The sequence below is a fragment of the Narcine bancroftii genome, chromosome 4 (assembly GCF_036971445.1).
Source record: "Narcine bancroftii isolate sNarBan1 chromosome 4, sNarBan1.hap1, whole genome shotgun sequence".
Taxonomy (NCBI): domain Eukaryota; kingdom Metazoa; phylum Chordata; class Chondrichthyes; order Torpediniformes; family Narcinidae; genus Narcine; species Narcine bancroftii.
In genome coordinates, this window is record NC_091472.1 from 111,158,394 (window position 1) to 111,175,781 (window position 17,388).

Below are 17,388 nucleotides of genomic sequence, written 5' to 3' on the forward strand. Positions count from 1 at the left end.
TGGAGTGCGTACTGCTGAAAAGGCTGATCTTTGATGTTCATTGGCAGAGCTAGTATATGGCGCTATGTTATCCTTACTAGGCGAGTTTGTGAATCTGAGTCCAAGCACAATGCTCTATGATCTGGCTAGTTATGTTGAAAACATGAGATTACTCCAACCTTCTCCTATGTGGCAGGCATCACCTGTAGTGTAGTGCCAAATGATTTACACTGCTGTACTTGTGTATTCCTTCGACATGATGCTGTCCACCCAAAGACTTTTGTAATCAACAGGAATGGAAAAGCCAACATGGCTTCCATCGACAGGTTGAAGTCGGCACATATCGATGTTCCACATTCTGCATCGGAGCCAGAGTCAGAGAACCAGTTGCACCCTTACCAGTCGGACCATGCATTGCTGGTCTTGCACCATCGTATGAGGTCTGGCCAAACTGTCAACCCTCCGACTGTTATGTAGCAGGGCAGTGCCAATCAGTTGCCTCCTTGCATGGCTTGAAGGGTGGGGTGGGGCAGCTACAGGAGGATGAGAGTGATTACGTCAGTATCTCCCGTGTGGCAGTGATCCAATGAGAAGGTCAGAGGGGTGTGGCTGGGTGGTGTTTGGGGAGTTGAAAAATTCATTGTTGTGTCTAGTAGAATAAAAGCAAGTCAATTCATGGTGAGCTGGAAAAAAAATGAGTGTGAGTATTCTTTGAAAGATGTTATAAAGCAGTGCAGCTACAAACATTCTTGTAAATCTTCTCTGCACCCTCTCCAGGTGGGAGGGCAAAAAAGGAGCTAAAAGTGATGAAGGGGCTGGGAAAAGGCAGGGGGCTAAGAGAGAAGTGATAGGAGCAAAGGTAAGGAGTGGGTAGCTGGATAAAGTTGTGGGCAGGAGAAAAAAAAGGAAAGGGGCCAGAGAGATAAAGGAAAACAGTGGGGGGGGGGGGGGAAGAGTGGGGGAAAGATGTTAGGAGGTTACCAGACATTGATAAACTTTAAATTGATGTTAAGTGAAACACAAAAGTCTGTAGAAGCTTCGACTGTAGTAAAAACGAAATGCTGGAGGAACTCAGCCAGTCTTTTCAGTATCTGTAATAAAGATATATTGATGATATTTTGGGCCTGAGCCCTTCTTCAAAGGAATGAGCAGAATTAGCCAGAAGCAGGAAATCTCAGAAAGTCTCAGAATTCAGACAATGCTGGCTGGTAGAGGAATCCAGGCCAACAAAAGGTGTTAATTGGATAGGATAAGGGACAAGATAAGAATTTATCATGTTTGGTTGAAAGGAGACAGGGAAGGGAGGGGGGGGGGGGAGGAAAGGAGTTTCTTTCCCACATTCACATACATCCTTAAGTAAATCCCTTGCTAACCACAGAGTGCCTATGGCATCATAAGTAAATTAATTTGCGGGAATTGTGCAGTATATTGTTTTGCACATCAAGTTTTGTAGTTATCATCAAGTCGGGAGATTTAAAATCTTGTACCTGAAATCTCCACAAAGGCTCTCCTGAAACTTTTCCCCTGAAGTTGCTGAAGCCAAATGGATAAATTACCAAATAGGATTCTAGTACAAACATTTCCATTGAGTGAACATTTGTTTTTCCGGTCTTTAGTACGAAACCAAGATTATAATGTTTATGTAACAAATGGGTAACATTTGTTTGTCTATACAGCTATTCCCATTGCTTAAAAGAATTATGCAAGATATATCCAAGCCTTTTAATGGCACTGGGAGACAGTAAGAGGCATGTGGGAGCACTGTTTGAGATTGAAAGATACAAGCCAATTGCTTGGGAGATTAAAATTCTAACCATTAAAAAAACCAAATAAATCACCAGCAGGAAAATTACATTAAAAACATACTTGCAAGAACATGAGTAAAATAACCCATCTGAGTACAAATTAAACAGACACACAACCCATTCTCAGAGGATTACATGCATTTGTTGCTTTGGATGCCTACCAAACCCTCAAAATGGCTTGCAATTAATTGGGCTTGAGCTTGGGTACTTAACAGCATGCAGTCTACTCACAAGCACCCTCACCCTCCCCTCCCCCCTCCCCCCCAAAAAAGCAACCCTTTTCAGAGGTCTCTGTTATATAGTCGGGATAATGTGAACTATTTTGTAACCGTGTAAGAGTACACCCTTCTAACTGTATTAACTGTAGTGCACCACTGTGTGGTGTATATGTGCAGTTTCCATAGATGGCAGAAGGCATCAGTAACCATATAACCATTTACGGAGCGGAAACAGGCCATGTTGGCCTTTCAAGTCCGCACCGGTTCACTAAGTAAAGTCTTTTTTGTTAATGAAATCTCACATCTCTAAAAGTTATTTAAGAAGCCTCCCAAGTAACTCAAGAGACATGACACTCTTTCTCAGTACACGTCTGCAACATGGCTAGAGTCCTGAACAGGGTTTGGAGAGTAGAACAAAAACAAATAGGTGCTCCCAAATTACTGGCCTGCAGTCATTACAATGCAACCTCAGAAATCTTGCAGCTACTACAGATCAGATATGTGTATTGAATGCAGATTATTTCCATTGGTGAACACTATGTCAATATATTCTGGGCTGATGTTAAACTGCCACTTGCATTGGAGATTTAAAAAATATCTTCAGTAAGATTTGAAGACTTTGGGAAATTGTTTTGCAATTCATTTTGTTGGACCTTCGACAGCTGCAGTGCTTCTTTCACCAAGGGACACTAATTTATTCTGGAAATGTACAATAAATTGGTGCTGTCCCTCAGCAGTTAACATCTTTGTTTTCTTCCTTCAGTAATTAGGTATTTATGGTCAGAGTTGAGATGAGAGTTTACTGTCGTAAGCATGGGTACAATGTATAGATGCACCAAAATTGTTGCTTGCAGTGGCTGCACAAGTACACCAAACACATTAACAAACAATAAGTATAAATCAAATTACTACACAAGAAAAAGAATATAATCTTATCAAAGGGTAGATAAATAATCACGGTTAATTTTGTGCAAAAGAAAGCGATGACTCACAAAATTAAAAAGATTAATGGAAGCCCAGGCCAGCAAATTGAAAGGCAATCATAATTAATTAAGCACTGATTTGGATTTGAAGGGGTAATACTGCATTGGCAGTGATGACGTACTACAGTACTTCAGGATTATCACTGGAAGTCGAGTAATGCCGGGATCAATCTAAAGAACTGTGCAACATCTTCCAAATGGCTTCCTATTTTTTTAATAAAGTGTTCTCATCCAATTTCTATAAATGTTATGATGAGCATCACTGTAAATGACAAACCACATTTGATCAGAGAATTGAAGGCTACATTTTTCCATTATTGTTCTGCAACAAAATATCTGATGTTCAGGACAGGTTATTACTCGTCTTTTCTCTTGTGTGAAGGCTGTACACAGAAATTTTAAGTCAATTCAAACTGTTAGTTACTGTACACAAAACCTCTGATCGCAAACCCATTTCAGGACCAAATCAGAATTTACTAAATGGCTATACAACAAGTCACTGGTTGGTGTTTTTGCCCAGTTCTCACATTCCTGATTGGAAGCCTCTGCTTTCAATCAACCTAATGACAGCCTCTACAGCAGTCTGCCGCAATGAATTCCACAGATTCACCAGTTACAGGCTGAAGAAATTTCTTGTCATCTCTGATCAAAGGGGATGTCCTTTTATTTTTTAAACTCTGCCCTCTGGTCCTAGACTCTCCTGCTACTGAAAACAGGGTGTCCATGTCCACTCTATCTCACCCTTTTAATATCTGGTATGTTTCAGCGAGTTACTCCCTCATCCTTTTAAGCACTGGCGAGTACAGGTCCTCAAGCATTAACCATCTTAACCCCAAGATCATTCTTATAAACTTCCAATGTCACTTATATTCTAAATGTGCCTGGGATTCACAGGGAGGAAATAACACATCAGGAGAGGTGCCATTTCTATATCAAGCTGTACTGGGCACCATCATTTCACTAGAAATATAGGAAGACTACAGCCTACAGAACTAAATACAAATAGTTTGCATAAACTTGGCTTGATTCTCTTGTGGTTTGAAAGCCAGGTGCAAGAGATTTTGTGTGAATGGCACTTTTTAAGTGGTGGACATTAAAATTCAAATACAAAGCCAACGAAGCCTTGGTCAATTGAATATTGATTAGAGATCGATGAGGACATTTGCTGGGTAAAGGCATTAATGGATATTGCACAAAGGCCAGCAAATCCAACCCTCTTCATGGATTCCAGCCTCATTGAGAACAAGATTCAGTGAAAACTATGATCTGACCAAATTGTGGGCTAGGCCCAAATCACCTACACCTATTTCCCCTTTCAACCTCTTACACCCTGCAGATGAGGTGTAACCAGCAGGATACAAAACAGTGGTTGCGCAGAATGACGGATACATTTGTGCCACATTTATCATTGTCCATTTGTATCTGTTCCTTTAATAGGTGCAGCCAGGAAGGAATTTAAGGATTATGGGGAGATAGAAGAGGCCACGAGAAGGCCTTGGCAAGTTGGACCAAGGCGAACACCCCAAAGCAGTTTATGCATATTTGAAGGACAGAAGGATGAATAGGGTGAAGGTAGGGCTGCTTCAGGATAAAGGAAGCAACATATGCTTGGAGGCAGAGGAGGTCCTAACTTAATACTTTGTTTCAATGTTCACCACAGACACAGACCTTGTTCAATGTGAGATCAATTTATTTACTGAAGCATATTGAGATTAAGAAAAAGGAAATGCTAGATCTTTTTTAAAACATTCAGATCGACAGGTTCCCAGGATTGAACGAGATATGCCCCAGCTTGCTGCAGAAGTGAGAGAAAAAAATTGATGGATCATTGGAAATTACCCTTGGATTCTCCCTGGCCATGGGGGAGGTACCAGAGGATTGGAGAATGGCAAATATAGTCCTTTGTTCAAAAAAGGTAACAGGGAGAATTTTAGGACTTATAGTCCAACGAGTTCTTGCATCAGTGGTTGGTAAATTACTGGAGAGGATTTACGAGCACTTAGAAGAGTTTTGTCTGCTCAAGGCTAGTTAGCGTGACATTGTGGGGGGTAGACCATATCTCATGAGCTTAATTGCATTTTTTGAAGAAGTGACAAAATAAATTGAAGGTAGGGTGGCAGATCTGGTGTATATGGATTTTATTAAGGTGTTTGACAAGTTCCCCTATAGTAGATTTTTTTTAAACTTTATTTAAGATTTTATAACATGAATAACATATAGGATTACATTAAAAAAATTAAGAATAAAATAATAAAATTACAATACAGTATCAGTAATCTAAATAAACTATACCCTCCCCAATAATTATTACACATTAATAACCCAACTCAAATTAGTCCAACCCCACCTTTCCCCCCCAAAATAAAGAGTGAAGAATTAATAAAGTTAATAATATGTGAGAAAAAAAACCCACTTACAAAAAAAACAAAAACATAACCGATTAAAATACTAACAAAAAGAAAAGTAATTAATACTAAGATATCAGACTTAAAAAACATATTTAAATCAAACTTAAATGCATATATTTAACAGAGTTAAGATGAAACATATATTTAACTCAAACTTAATATAAAAAATTAGTAAAGTTAGTAACATTGTCTATCAAAAATTCTTAAACAATAATCAATTCTTAAAAAAAAATTGTAGCATGAGAAAAAAAAAGATGAAAAAAAACTTTCTCTATAGAGATAAACCTTCACCAAATATCAACTAACTTCACATCTATCATCATATTAGTCACATAAACCACCATCTTAAAACAAAATTCAAACCTCATTAAGCATTGTACAATTCAATTTTAGCACTCTTCCACCATTTTCCCCTATAGTAGATTCAATCAGAAAGTGTTGAGGCATGGGTTCCATGGAACCTTCACTGCGAGGATTCAGAATTGGCTTGGCTGCAGAAAGCAGAGGGCAGTAGTGGATGGAGTGCATTCTGCCAGGAGGCCAGTGACTGACTAGTGGCATTCCACAGGTATCTGTTCTGTGGCCCCTGCTCTTGGTGATTTTCATAAATGACCTGACAAAGAAGTGGAAGGATGGGTCATTAAGTTCACAGATAACACAAAGGTTAGGGGTGTTACAGATAGTGCAGATGATTGTCACAAGTTGCAACAGGGTCGAGTCTGAATGCAGAGTTGGGCAGAGAGGTGGCAAATTGAGTTCAGTCCAGATCAGTGTGAAGAGATGCATTTTTTGGAAGGTCCAACTTGAAGGTGGAGTAATGACAGAACAAGTATGAAAGAACAGAGGGAAACTTGGTGGAGGGGGGGGGGTCCAAACCCATAGATCTTTCAAGGTTGCCCTGCAGGTTGATAGGGTGGTTAAGAAGGCTTACGGAATGCAGGCCTTCATTTGTTGGGGGATTGTGTTCAAGATCCATGAGGTAATGTGGTAACTCTATAAAACTCTGGTTAGACCTCAATTGGAATGTTATGTTCAGTTCTGGTCATAACAGGAAGGATGTGGAAGCTTTTGGTGAAGGTGCAGAAGAAATTTTCTAGGATATTGACTGGATTGGGGAATGTGTCTTATGAGGCAGGGGAGGCACAGCTAGGGCTTTTCTCTTTAGAGTGAGAGATGACTTAAACGCCCAAAAAATTTATGAGAGGCACATATACCTAGCACCTTTTTCCTGGGTCACGGTGGCTAATACCAGAGGACAGATTAAGGTGAGGGGAGGAATGTTTAGGAGAGATGTTAGAGAGAAGTGAGCAGCTGAAAAGTATTGATAGGAGTGGTGTTTGAAGCTGGTACAATAGCAACTCTCAGACAGGGACATGGATGCAAGATAATTAGAGAAGGTTTAGATCGTTGAGCAGGTTTATTAGTACAGCACAACACTGTGAGCCAAAGGGCCTATGTGGTGCTGTAATGTTCTATTTAAGCATTATTCAAGATATTGTGCAGTTCCTATTATTTCAAAATCAAGGGATTCAAACTCAATGCACTACTTCCAATGCAACAAATGTTCCACATTTCAAACAGTTTGCAAAGGGTATGATGAGATGGTTACAAAAAAAAATAACTGAAAGAATTGGAATTACATGAAAAGTAATATTGTTTCACAAACTTTTCACCAAAACTACCACTGAGTGAAAGAGGGGTGGTGAGATTTTCAGACCCAATCTGCACCGCAGCAATTGAAGGTTACCTGTCTCAAATTTGCCAAACCAAGTGAACCTCTCCACAGTAACGGAAAAATCCATCACCCTGATGCAAAATTTATTCCAAAAACCAGATTGAAAAAAAATTATAGCATTTCAGTGAGGTTTTAAGCAGCCCCAAGCGTTTTTCAAAATTGTGTCATTTATCCATTGTTTTTTTCCCTCCCACTTTATTTCTTTCTCTATTATAATCTGATTCAACTTGCTTTCATTTGACACATACAATGCCAGCTGCCTGGGTTCGAATCTGGCCCTGTCAGGAGTTTGCTAATTCTCCCCATGTCCTGTGTGGGTTTTCTCTGAATGCTCCTGTTATCTCCTACTCTCCAAAAATGTACAGGATTGGTAGGTTAATTGGGTGGCACATAGAACACTACAGCACAGTACAGGCCCTTCACCCTTGATGTTGTGCCGACCCATATATTCATTAAAACTAAAGTATTAAACCTTCCCTACCCCCTCACCTTCTATTTTTCTTCCATCCACATGGCTGTTTAAGAGTCTCTTAAATGTCCCTAATGTTTCAGTCTCCACCATCATCCCTGACAAGGAATTCCAGGCACTGTGGTGCACTGTTAGACAGAATCAGACACACACAAGGTAAAGACTGAGCAACAAGCTTTAATCCACAAAAACCTCCACAGAACCAGGCTGGCTGTGGCTGCAGCAACTCAGCGTGAGGCCTCGGGAGGCCGGCACAGGCTTATATCTCGGAGGGTGATTGACACCCGACCAGGTGGGGCTTTATCCATTCAGGCCGACTGATTGGCAGCCAGCCAGGTGTTGTCCTGTCCCCTTACACTTCTGCAGGTACAGAGGTTGCCCCCTGCAGTAGGCTGGTGATGTACCACCACAGGCACCAACAATTCTGTGTAAAAACAAAACCCTCCTGGTTTCTCCCCTAAACTTCCCTCCCTTCACTTTGTACTCATGTCCTCTGGTGTTTGCTATTCCTGCACTGGAAAACAGGCACTGGCTGTCCACCCGATCTATGCCTCTCATAATCGTATACACCTCTATCAAGGTTCCTCTCTTCCTTCTACGCTCCAAAGAAATAAGTCCCTGCTCTGCCTAACCTTGCCTCATAAGATTTATTTTCCAATCCAGGTAATATCCTGGTAAATCTTCTCTGCACCCTCTCCATAGCTTCCTCATCCTCCCTGTAATGAGGTGACCAGAACTGTGGTCTCACCAGAGATTAGTAGAGTTGCAACATGACCTTTCTACTCTGGAATTCAATCCCTCTGTTAATGAATCCCAGCATCCCATGGGCCTTCTTAACTATCCTGTCAACCTGAGTGGTGACCTTGGGGGATGTATGGATTTGGACCCCCAAGTCCCTCTGTTCATTCACACTCTTTCAATGGCTGGAATCGACTTCTAAAATGTTGTAAATATATATAATGTATTTACATAAAACAATAAATAGAAGAAAGTATTCAGATCCTCTTGCAATAAAAAACACTTTTTAAAAATCATCCATGGGAGGCAGCCTGATCGACCAAGCAAGTCCTCCTATTGCAACTCCAACCTTCTCAAATTCTCATTTTCTGACTGTTCCTATTTACTCATTGACCAGATAACCTTATTTACACATAATTCCAGTCCTGTTGGTTTTAATCTATAGGAGACAATGCCCCTTCTCCCTGCAGCCTGACCTGCTGAGTGTTTCCAGTGCTTCCATCCGATTTAGATTTCCAGCCCCGTAATTGCTCACTCTACCTGCATGTTAACTTTCAGTGATTTGTTTACAATGAGCTTCAAATCCAGCACCTTTTAAGTCTTTACCACTGAAAAGATACTTCAATTTTCCACTTTCCCCCCTCCCCTCCAATCTGAATAACCTATTTTTTTTTCAGATTATATTTTATTTACCGTGTCTTTGGCCATTCATTTATCCTATCTATATTTTCCTGAAGTTTCTGTATCCTCCTCACAACCAACACTACCAATCAAACACAAATATAACTTAGCCCTCTCATCCAAATCATTTAAGAAAAAGTTCTGTACTCCATTCATTACAGCTTCCCAATCCAAAAAGATCAGTTTGTTCCTATTCTCTATTTTCTGTCTATTAAATAATACTGATTCTGTTTATTTCCTCCATTCTCACACTTCCCAATTAAGTTCAATAATATCTATTGAAGACCTTCTGAAATCCTAAACTCTCCATGGCACTGGATCCTTCTCACATATTTTACTAGAAACAATTTAAAAAACAGATGTCAAACATGATTTCCCATTTACAAATCCACGTCGACACTTCTCAATCCTATAACCATTCTAACATTTTTCCTGCTACTGATATCAGGCTAATTGTTAACCTGTGACATGTTTTTTTTTTCCCCTCTACATCAGCTATTAAATATCAAGGGTACATTTCCTAAATTGTATCCAGAATCAATGGAAATTTAGAAAATGACAACTAGTATATTCGTTCTATCCACAATATTTAAATTCTTGGGATGCAGTATGTCCGTCCAACAGGCAATTTCACTCCTCTATGGGTCCAATTATTTTCCTGAACCAATGGCAATTTCATGAAGCTTCTCATTCATTCTCAGCCTATGGTTCTCAATCTACTGTGTCTTCTCCCATGGAGAGGCAAAATATTTAATTTTCCTATCATTTCCTCGTTTCCCAATTTCTCATGTCTCAATCTGACAAGGATCCACAATAATAATTTCTCATCATCCAGAAAAGTTTTTCAAGTCCATTCTATTGTATGCTTATTGGATTTATTTAAATCATACATTTTAAAAATAGCCAAAGAACTTAACCCTTGGACAAAATACTCAGGAGTCCCCTTTCACACTATTAACATATTTCGACTTCAGCAAATAGCATAATTCAAAGCTAAAATTTAAAGAAAATACAACCTAGACTTTAATTCCATCAACAATATCCAGCAAATTCTGGCTTATATTTTTCTACCCATGAATGTTAGAATACAAAAAAACAAAGTATTCTACTTACTCAAAGCCTTGCAGATATCAACCACTGCCTTGAAGACCACCGAAGAGAAACTAACTTTTAATCTTACTGTCTTCATATTAGGCAGTTGTAGCTTTAATGACTTGTGCTGTGGTGTGTAAAACAGCTTGGCATCAGCTTGGATTCCATACTTGTCCAAAGTCCAATGAGTTTTCAGAAGCCAGCTTTTCTTTTGTTCCCACCATAGACAATGGTCTGACCAATCTTGGGGTACAGCTATTGGTAAAACAAAATCTTGTTAATAAATCCATCAATGATCTTAATCAGACAGTTCTCTCATATACCAGGCTTTAAGATCCAAAACTTCAGCTCTGATTTCTCTTCTCACCTTTCTCTTGTAACTTTGGGTTATTGTGCAAAATGGACAGTCAGCAAATGGCTTTACAACTCCCACATTTTTCCTGCTCACACCAACTGCAAAGACCGATTACTGGGTGGATCAGGTTACATGGTGATGGTGGTGGTAGGGGGGAGGGGTGGAGGTGGGGGGGGGGGAGGTGGGGGGAAAGTTGCCCAACCACACATTGTGTGGCTCTCATTTCATTGCCAGGCTCCAAAAGGAAGCAAAAAGGAGGAATACAGTAGAACTGCTTCACCCTCCCAACCCCTGAAGTCAACTTAAGGCTTGAATTGGTTCTGTAGGTAATGAAATAGTCTCACGTTTTCCCTCAGCCCAGGTTCCCTCCCACATCCCATCCAAAGACACGATGGGATGAGTAGATAGGTTAATTGACCAGTGCATATTACCCCTGATGTGGTGGGTGGCAGAACCAGGGCAGGAGGGAGGGAAGTTGATAGACTTGTGAGAAGTAGCATTAAGTGGAAGTAAGATGGGGATGGCATTACTCCGAGATAAAATCAACAGGCTGAATAAGCTATTCTACTTTGTGTGGACAAGTAGAAAACTGTCCAGTTGAATTCTAGCCTGTTAATTTGTTATAAAATAACAAGTACAGCGAGAAGGATTCTTCTGCAATCAGTCGAATGGGTTATATAACATTCATGAAATCAAATCATGTAAAGAGCCCAATTTCAAAGTATAGAGTGACAATGAAAAGGAGTTAGCATCAAGGGCAGCATGATTGTACTGGTGTGAGATTCATTCAAGAACCTGATGGTTGCTGGAAAAAAAATACTGTATTTAAGCCTTTTGGTGCATAATATCACTCTTAAGCCTTCTCCCAGGTGAGAGGACGGAGGAGAGATTAGGTCCAGGGTACTTCAGTATGTTAGTTACCTTTTCTAGGCAGCACAGGATGAGGATCATGGAGGGGAGGGATGTCTGCATGATGTAGTGGGTTCCATCCTCCACCTTCTGTCGCTTTTTGATCTTGAACAGAGCACCTCCTGTCCCACACTGTGATGCACCCAGCAAATATGCACCTGTAGAAGTTGCTTAGGGGTGGGGTTATGCCAAACTTTCTTAGTCTTCTAAGGAGAGAGGCATTGGTGAATTTTATGGACCATCGTAATGTGCTTAAACCCAGGTCAGGTCATTAGAGATGTATATTCCTTTGAACTTGAAGCAAACTATTCTTTGACTTCAGTGTCATTAATCTTGTCAGGGCATAGACTCTGACCACTGACCTGAAATCAATGAGGATTTCCTTCATCTAAAGGAGTGACAGCTTGTCATCTTGGCATGGTTAGTTGATACCCAGCCCACAACTGGGGCATCATCAAATTTGAAGATAGAGTTGAAAATATATTTTTTTTTTAAACTGAGAGTTGTAGGTTTAGAAGTACAGTTGGGGCCTGAGTACCAATATCCAAAAGGGATGCAAAGCTATCCATGAATAATTCAGAAACTGCATGGAAATTAGAGATTCTGTCTGACCATGAACCACCCATTTATATTAATTCTGCATCATTTCCAGTTTTTAAAAAATTTTCATCATCATCTATTTAACTCATCAACATGTGAGAGACATGTTGCACTCACCACTTAAACTACCAAGCTATATGTCAGAGCTGGAGTTAGCCAGACCCTTTGGCCTAACTTGTACACAGTCTCCAAGGTGTCATCCTGAGCTAGTCCCACACCCCTGTAAGCTTGTCCTATATACCATGATTTGATGAGAGAGGAATCCATGGCAAATGGAGAGGATCCACATGGTCACATGAAGAACCTTCAAACTCTACCCGAGAAGTACCCCATCCAATCCTAACTTTGGATCGTCTGGCACAGTAAGGCTGTGATTTCACAAACTGTGGAACTGTCATCGTTATTACATTCCACATGGAGTGGGGGTGGGAGGAATTCAGTGTTATGACATTGAAAATCCATTCTTGAAAAGTTACATCAATCACGGAAGGTTTAAAGAAATAATTAGAGAAAATAGGACTAGAAAGAGAAAATCTCATTCAACCAAAATGTTTTATAAATTGCATATTTAACTCTCAGATTATTAGTTAATTTATTTAAAGATACGCCAAGTGAGGATTCAAGAGGAGAGAATTTTATAACAGAATTTGATTCCAAAAATTATCCATACTGGACAGTCTACACAGTCCAATACTTAATCCCTTAACTCCCATATTTGGTATTGCTGGAGAGAATGGCATAACTTTAATGGCATCTGATCTGCATGTATTAGCCTTTATTTCTCTTATGGTTAGGCGGGCGGTGTTGCTCAGATGGAGGGACATGGCTCCGCCTATTCATGCTCAGTGGCTACGTGATGTCATGTCATGTTTAAATTCAGAGAAGATTGGGTGCTCAATTTCTGATTTGAATTCAAATTTTCAAACACTGTGGGGACCCTTTTTGAATTACTTTCATAATCAATGATTTGATATGAACGCAGAATGTGCTGACTAATGAGGTAATTAATCACTCTGATAAGAATTCTGATTATTTTTTGGCCAAACAGCTTCTTTTTAAAAAAAAATTAAAACAATGTAATTGTTTGATTGAGAATGTGGGGTTCCTTGGATGAAGTGAAATGATTTAAGTGTAATGTATCTTTTTGACTTTTGATTATATCCTGATGTACTCTGTATTTTTGATGTGGAATTTCAATGTTAATAAAAATATTGAAAAAAGAAAGACATTGAAAATCTTAAAGAACCATCAGCAGGATCTTGAATTTGAATGAAATCACTGCATTCTCTGCTTGCTGTTTCAGACGTGCTGTCAGATTTGTCTGCATCTTCCAGTTGGTAATTTTTTCTACCAAAATGCACAACTGTCTACATTCTGACATTGTATTTCATTTGCCACTTCTCTACTCATTCTCCCGATCTGTCCAAGTCTTTCTGCAGCCTCCCCATTTCCTTGACACTACCTGCTCCTCTACCTACTTTCAAACCATCTGCAAATTTGGCCACAAAGCCATTCATTTTATATTCCAAATCATTAATAGACAACAAAAATAAACAACCCAACAGACCCCTATAGAGCACCACTAGCAACTGGCTGATGAGCAGAATATGATCCCTGTACTTCCTGCCATTCAGTCAATGCTCTATTACCCTAGTAAGTTTCCTGTTATAACATGATCTCTCATCTTGTTAAGTAGCCTATGTGCAGTACCTTGTCAAAGGCCTTCTGAAAATCTATGTACACAACATCATTACTTCTTCAAAGAATTCCAATAGGTTTCTCAAGCAAGATGTTCCCTCAGGAAACCATGCTGATTTTGGCATATGTTGTCATGTGCCTCCACATACTATGCAAGCTCATCCTTGACAATCAACTCCAATATCTTCCAACCACTGATGTGAGGCTACTTGGTTCAATTTCATATCTGTTGCCTCCTTCCATTCTTGAATACAGTAGTGGGGTGACATTTGAGATTTTCCATTCATTTGAAACCACATGAGAATCTATTGATTCCTGAAGGGGCATTACCAATACCTGCACAATCTCTACCACTACTTCTTTCAGAACTTGAGGGTGCAATCCATCTGACCAAGGAGACTTATCCACCCTTAGATCATTCCGCTTTGAGCACCTTCTCCCTTGAACGAGTAACTCCACTCATTTCCCTTCCCTGACATCCTTCAACATCTGGCACATTGCGTCTTCCAAAGTGAAGATAGATGTAAAATACCCATTCAGTTCCTCTGTCACCTCCTTTATTATTTCTCCAGTATCATTGACCATTGGACATTTTTATTTACTTTCTGCAAGTTTTTAAAAACTTGCGAATCCTCCATCTTCCCAATAATTGTGGCTTCCTTCCATCCCCTCTCTTTTGCATTTACAGTGGCTTTGACTTCTCTTGTTAGCCACAGCGTGACACTTAACTATTTGAATATTTCCTCTTTTTTGGGGGATATATTAATCCTGCACCTTTCTCATTCCTTGAAGAAACTACATCCATTGCTGCTCTGCCATCTTTCTCACTTCCAATCCACTTTGGTCAGTTCCTCTCTCATGCCACTGTAATTCCTTTTACTTCATTCAAATACTGACACATCTTACTTTAGTTTCTTTTTGATAAATCTCAAACTGGACTCATACTGTGATTACTACCCTGTAATTGTCCCATTACTCCAAGCAATCTAATCACTTCTAATGTATTACACAACACCCAATCCAGCCGATCCTCTAGTGAGCTTATCAAAACGCTGCTCTAAAAAGTTTTCTCATAGGCTTTCCCAAGATTCAGTCCCAACCTAGTTCCCCCCTCCCCCCCCCCCCCCAAACTACTTACATATTAAAATCACCCATGACTACCATACCATTGCCTTTCTGTTTGCTGTTCTAATTTGTGGTCTACATCTGTATACCTGTATGTAACTGCTAAAAGTGTCTTTAACCTTAACTTAACCCACAATGATTCTATATCTTCTGATCCCATGTCACTCCTTTCTAATAATACAATGTTGCTTGTTATCAACAGAGCCATCCCACCTCCTCTGCTTACCTGCCTATCTTTTTAATGCGCTGAGTATCCTTGAACGTCAATGACATTCATCAGGCACGACTCCACGATGGCCACAACATCATACCTGCCAATGTAAAACTGTACTACACGGTCATCTACTTTATGTTGTATGCTGCATGAATTTAAAAACAAAACCTTCAACCTTTTATTTGTTACTTTTGACTGTGGCCCTGTTGCATTTCAACTCATCCTACAGGCTACAATTTTTCCCCATCTGCCTGTCCTTCAACATAAACTCCCTAACAGCTGTCCCTACTTGTGCATCATTCACCTCTTCCTCTGCTTCTTCACTCTGGTTTCCGCTGCCCTGCAAATCTAGTCCCCACACCCCCCCATAGCATTAGCGAAGCTCCCTGCCAGGCCACCCCTTCCCCAGAAAATTTTCCAATAATCCAAGAACTTGATGCCCCATGCCTTCTCTTCAGCCACACATTTGTCTGCACCATCTTCCTTAGTTTGTGGCACCAGGAGTAATCCAGAGATTACCATCTTGGAGGTCCTGCTCTACAGCCTCTTTCCTTACTCCCCAAACATACCTTGCAAGACCTCTACCCCACTCCTGTCTATGTAATTGGTGCATATATGTACCATGATCTCTAGCTGCTCACCCTCCCACTCAATAATATTTTGCACCTGCTCAGGGAAATCCTGGACCCGAGCGCTTGGGAGGCAACACGTTATTCTCAAGTGTCTTTTGTGGCAGCAGAATCTCATATCTGTTCTTCTTACTATCGAGTCCCCTATGACTATTGCTATATCAGACTTCACCCTTCCGAGGCTCAGAGCGGAGCACGGTGCTATTGGTCTGGCTGCTGCCTGGCCCAGATAAGGGGAATGGCCACAACACTGCCTGCCTATTCCCTTCTCCTCTCCTGACTGTCATCCAGCTACCTTCCTCCTACCCCCAAGTGTTATTGCATCCCTGTAACTCCTGTTGGTCACCCCTTCGAGCCTCCCAAATGATTCAGAGTTCATCCAACTCCAATTCCCTAACACGGTCTGTAAGCGTTACAGTTGTATGCACTTCTTACAGATGAAATTATCAGGGATACTGCTGGCTACATTCTACAAAAGGAGCAGGTCCCCACCCTGGCTGCTATTCCTACCTTAAACAATCCCTTACCAATCACCTATGGCACAGGGAATACTTAAAGTGGTACGCGAGTAGAAAAAGGTTGAGAACACTGAACTAGAGAGAGAGAAAAAAAAAGTTTGGAGAGAGAGGTAGTGAAACGGAGGATAGATGAAGAAAAAGAGAAACTGGAGTTTGGATTGCAGAAACACAAACTTAAATTTGAGGTAGAGGAAGCCAAGAAACAAAGGGAATTTGACAGAGAAAATTAGATTTTGAAAAATTCAGTTAAAGTTCCAGCTGGTTATGATGTGTTAAATCCAGATCTTAAATTAAAGCCAAGTGAAACTTTTCAAAAGGGACAAAATCCTGCTACATTGGCAGACAATTATCACAATGTGAAATTTGAGCCCAAAATTCATTTTCAAAAGGTAAACATGAAGTACCAAAATAAGGTAAAAAATAAATGGGGGAAACATTTTGGTTCATTTTGTAATTATTGTAGGGTGGCTGGACATGTGGTAGCTAAATGTTTTTTTCTTTAAGAGAAAGAGAGCATGAACAAGTGGCACCAGAAGCTTCTGTTAAAAGAGTGAAATACAGGGAAGCAAAAAGGAATTTGCTGATAAAAGTAGGAAGGAATTTAAATCTTTTGCTTTAAGAGATAAGGTTGTCTCTGCAGTAAAGTATCCAATTGTCGCCAGTGTGGAAAAAGCTGTGCAACCCCAAGTTAATGTCCAAATCCTTGGCCAGTGAAAAAAATACTGGGCAAATTGATTTAAAGAAAGTTTGCGAGAAACAGCTGCAGTCTGTCAGGTCCAGAAAGAAACAGGCTGTGAGATTAAAACAAACAAGCTTCAGGTGTAGAAGCAAACTGATTGTGAGATCAAAGAGATAACTGTGAATCACCAGTCATTTAAAAAATTTCTTTGTTAAATCAGAATTCTGATTTTAAACTTGAAAGTAGTGTCAATTAAGATAGTGATATACAAAATGATTTAAAAGCCTGTGACAGGTGCTGAAAAAGGATTTGTCAGAATCCTGATCAAAATTAATAGAAAAACAAAAAGATGGTGATCTTGCTGAAGTTAGAGAGAAATGACTCTCTGGTGAGGGAATTTAAAAAAGTCCCAGTTGGCTATTATTTCAAAGGAGGATTATTAATGAGAAAATATATTGCAAAAGATTATTGCTAATGAAGAATGGGCAGTGGTTCACCAATTGTAGCTCCTAAAGCCTATAGAGATGAGATTTTGAACATGGCTCATAAAACA

At 40.0% G+C, this 17,388-nt stretch overlaps 1 protein-coding gene across 7 annotated transcripts in view; it reads right to left on the minus strand.

The window, feature by feature from the left end:
* fermt1 (FERM domain containing kindlin 1) overlaps nucleotides 1–17,388 on the minus strand; it is a 115,418-nt gene that overhangs the window by 74,797 nt on the left and 23,233 nt on the right. For 5 of the 7 annotated variants that reach the window (XM_069932431.1, XM_069932429.1, XM_069932428.1 and 2 more), the window contains 2 exons: nucleotides 10,130–10,363; nucleotides 7,618–7,725 (listed from right to left, as the gene is read on the minus strand). In XM_069932431.1, the coding sequence (XP_069788532.1) occupies nucleotides 7,618–7,725; nucleotides 10,130–10,363 (342 nt within the window). The remainder of the gene's footprint in view (nucleotides 1–7,617; nucleotides 7,726–10,129; nucleotides 10,364–17,388) is intronic. The other 2 variants (XM_069932433.1, XM_069932432.1) reach the window with 1 other exon arrangement.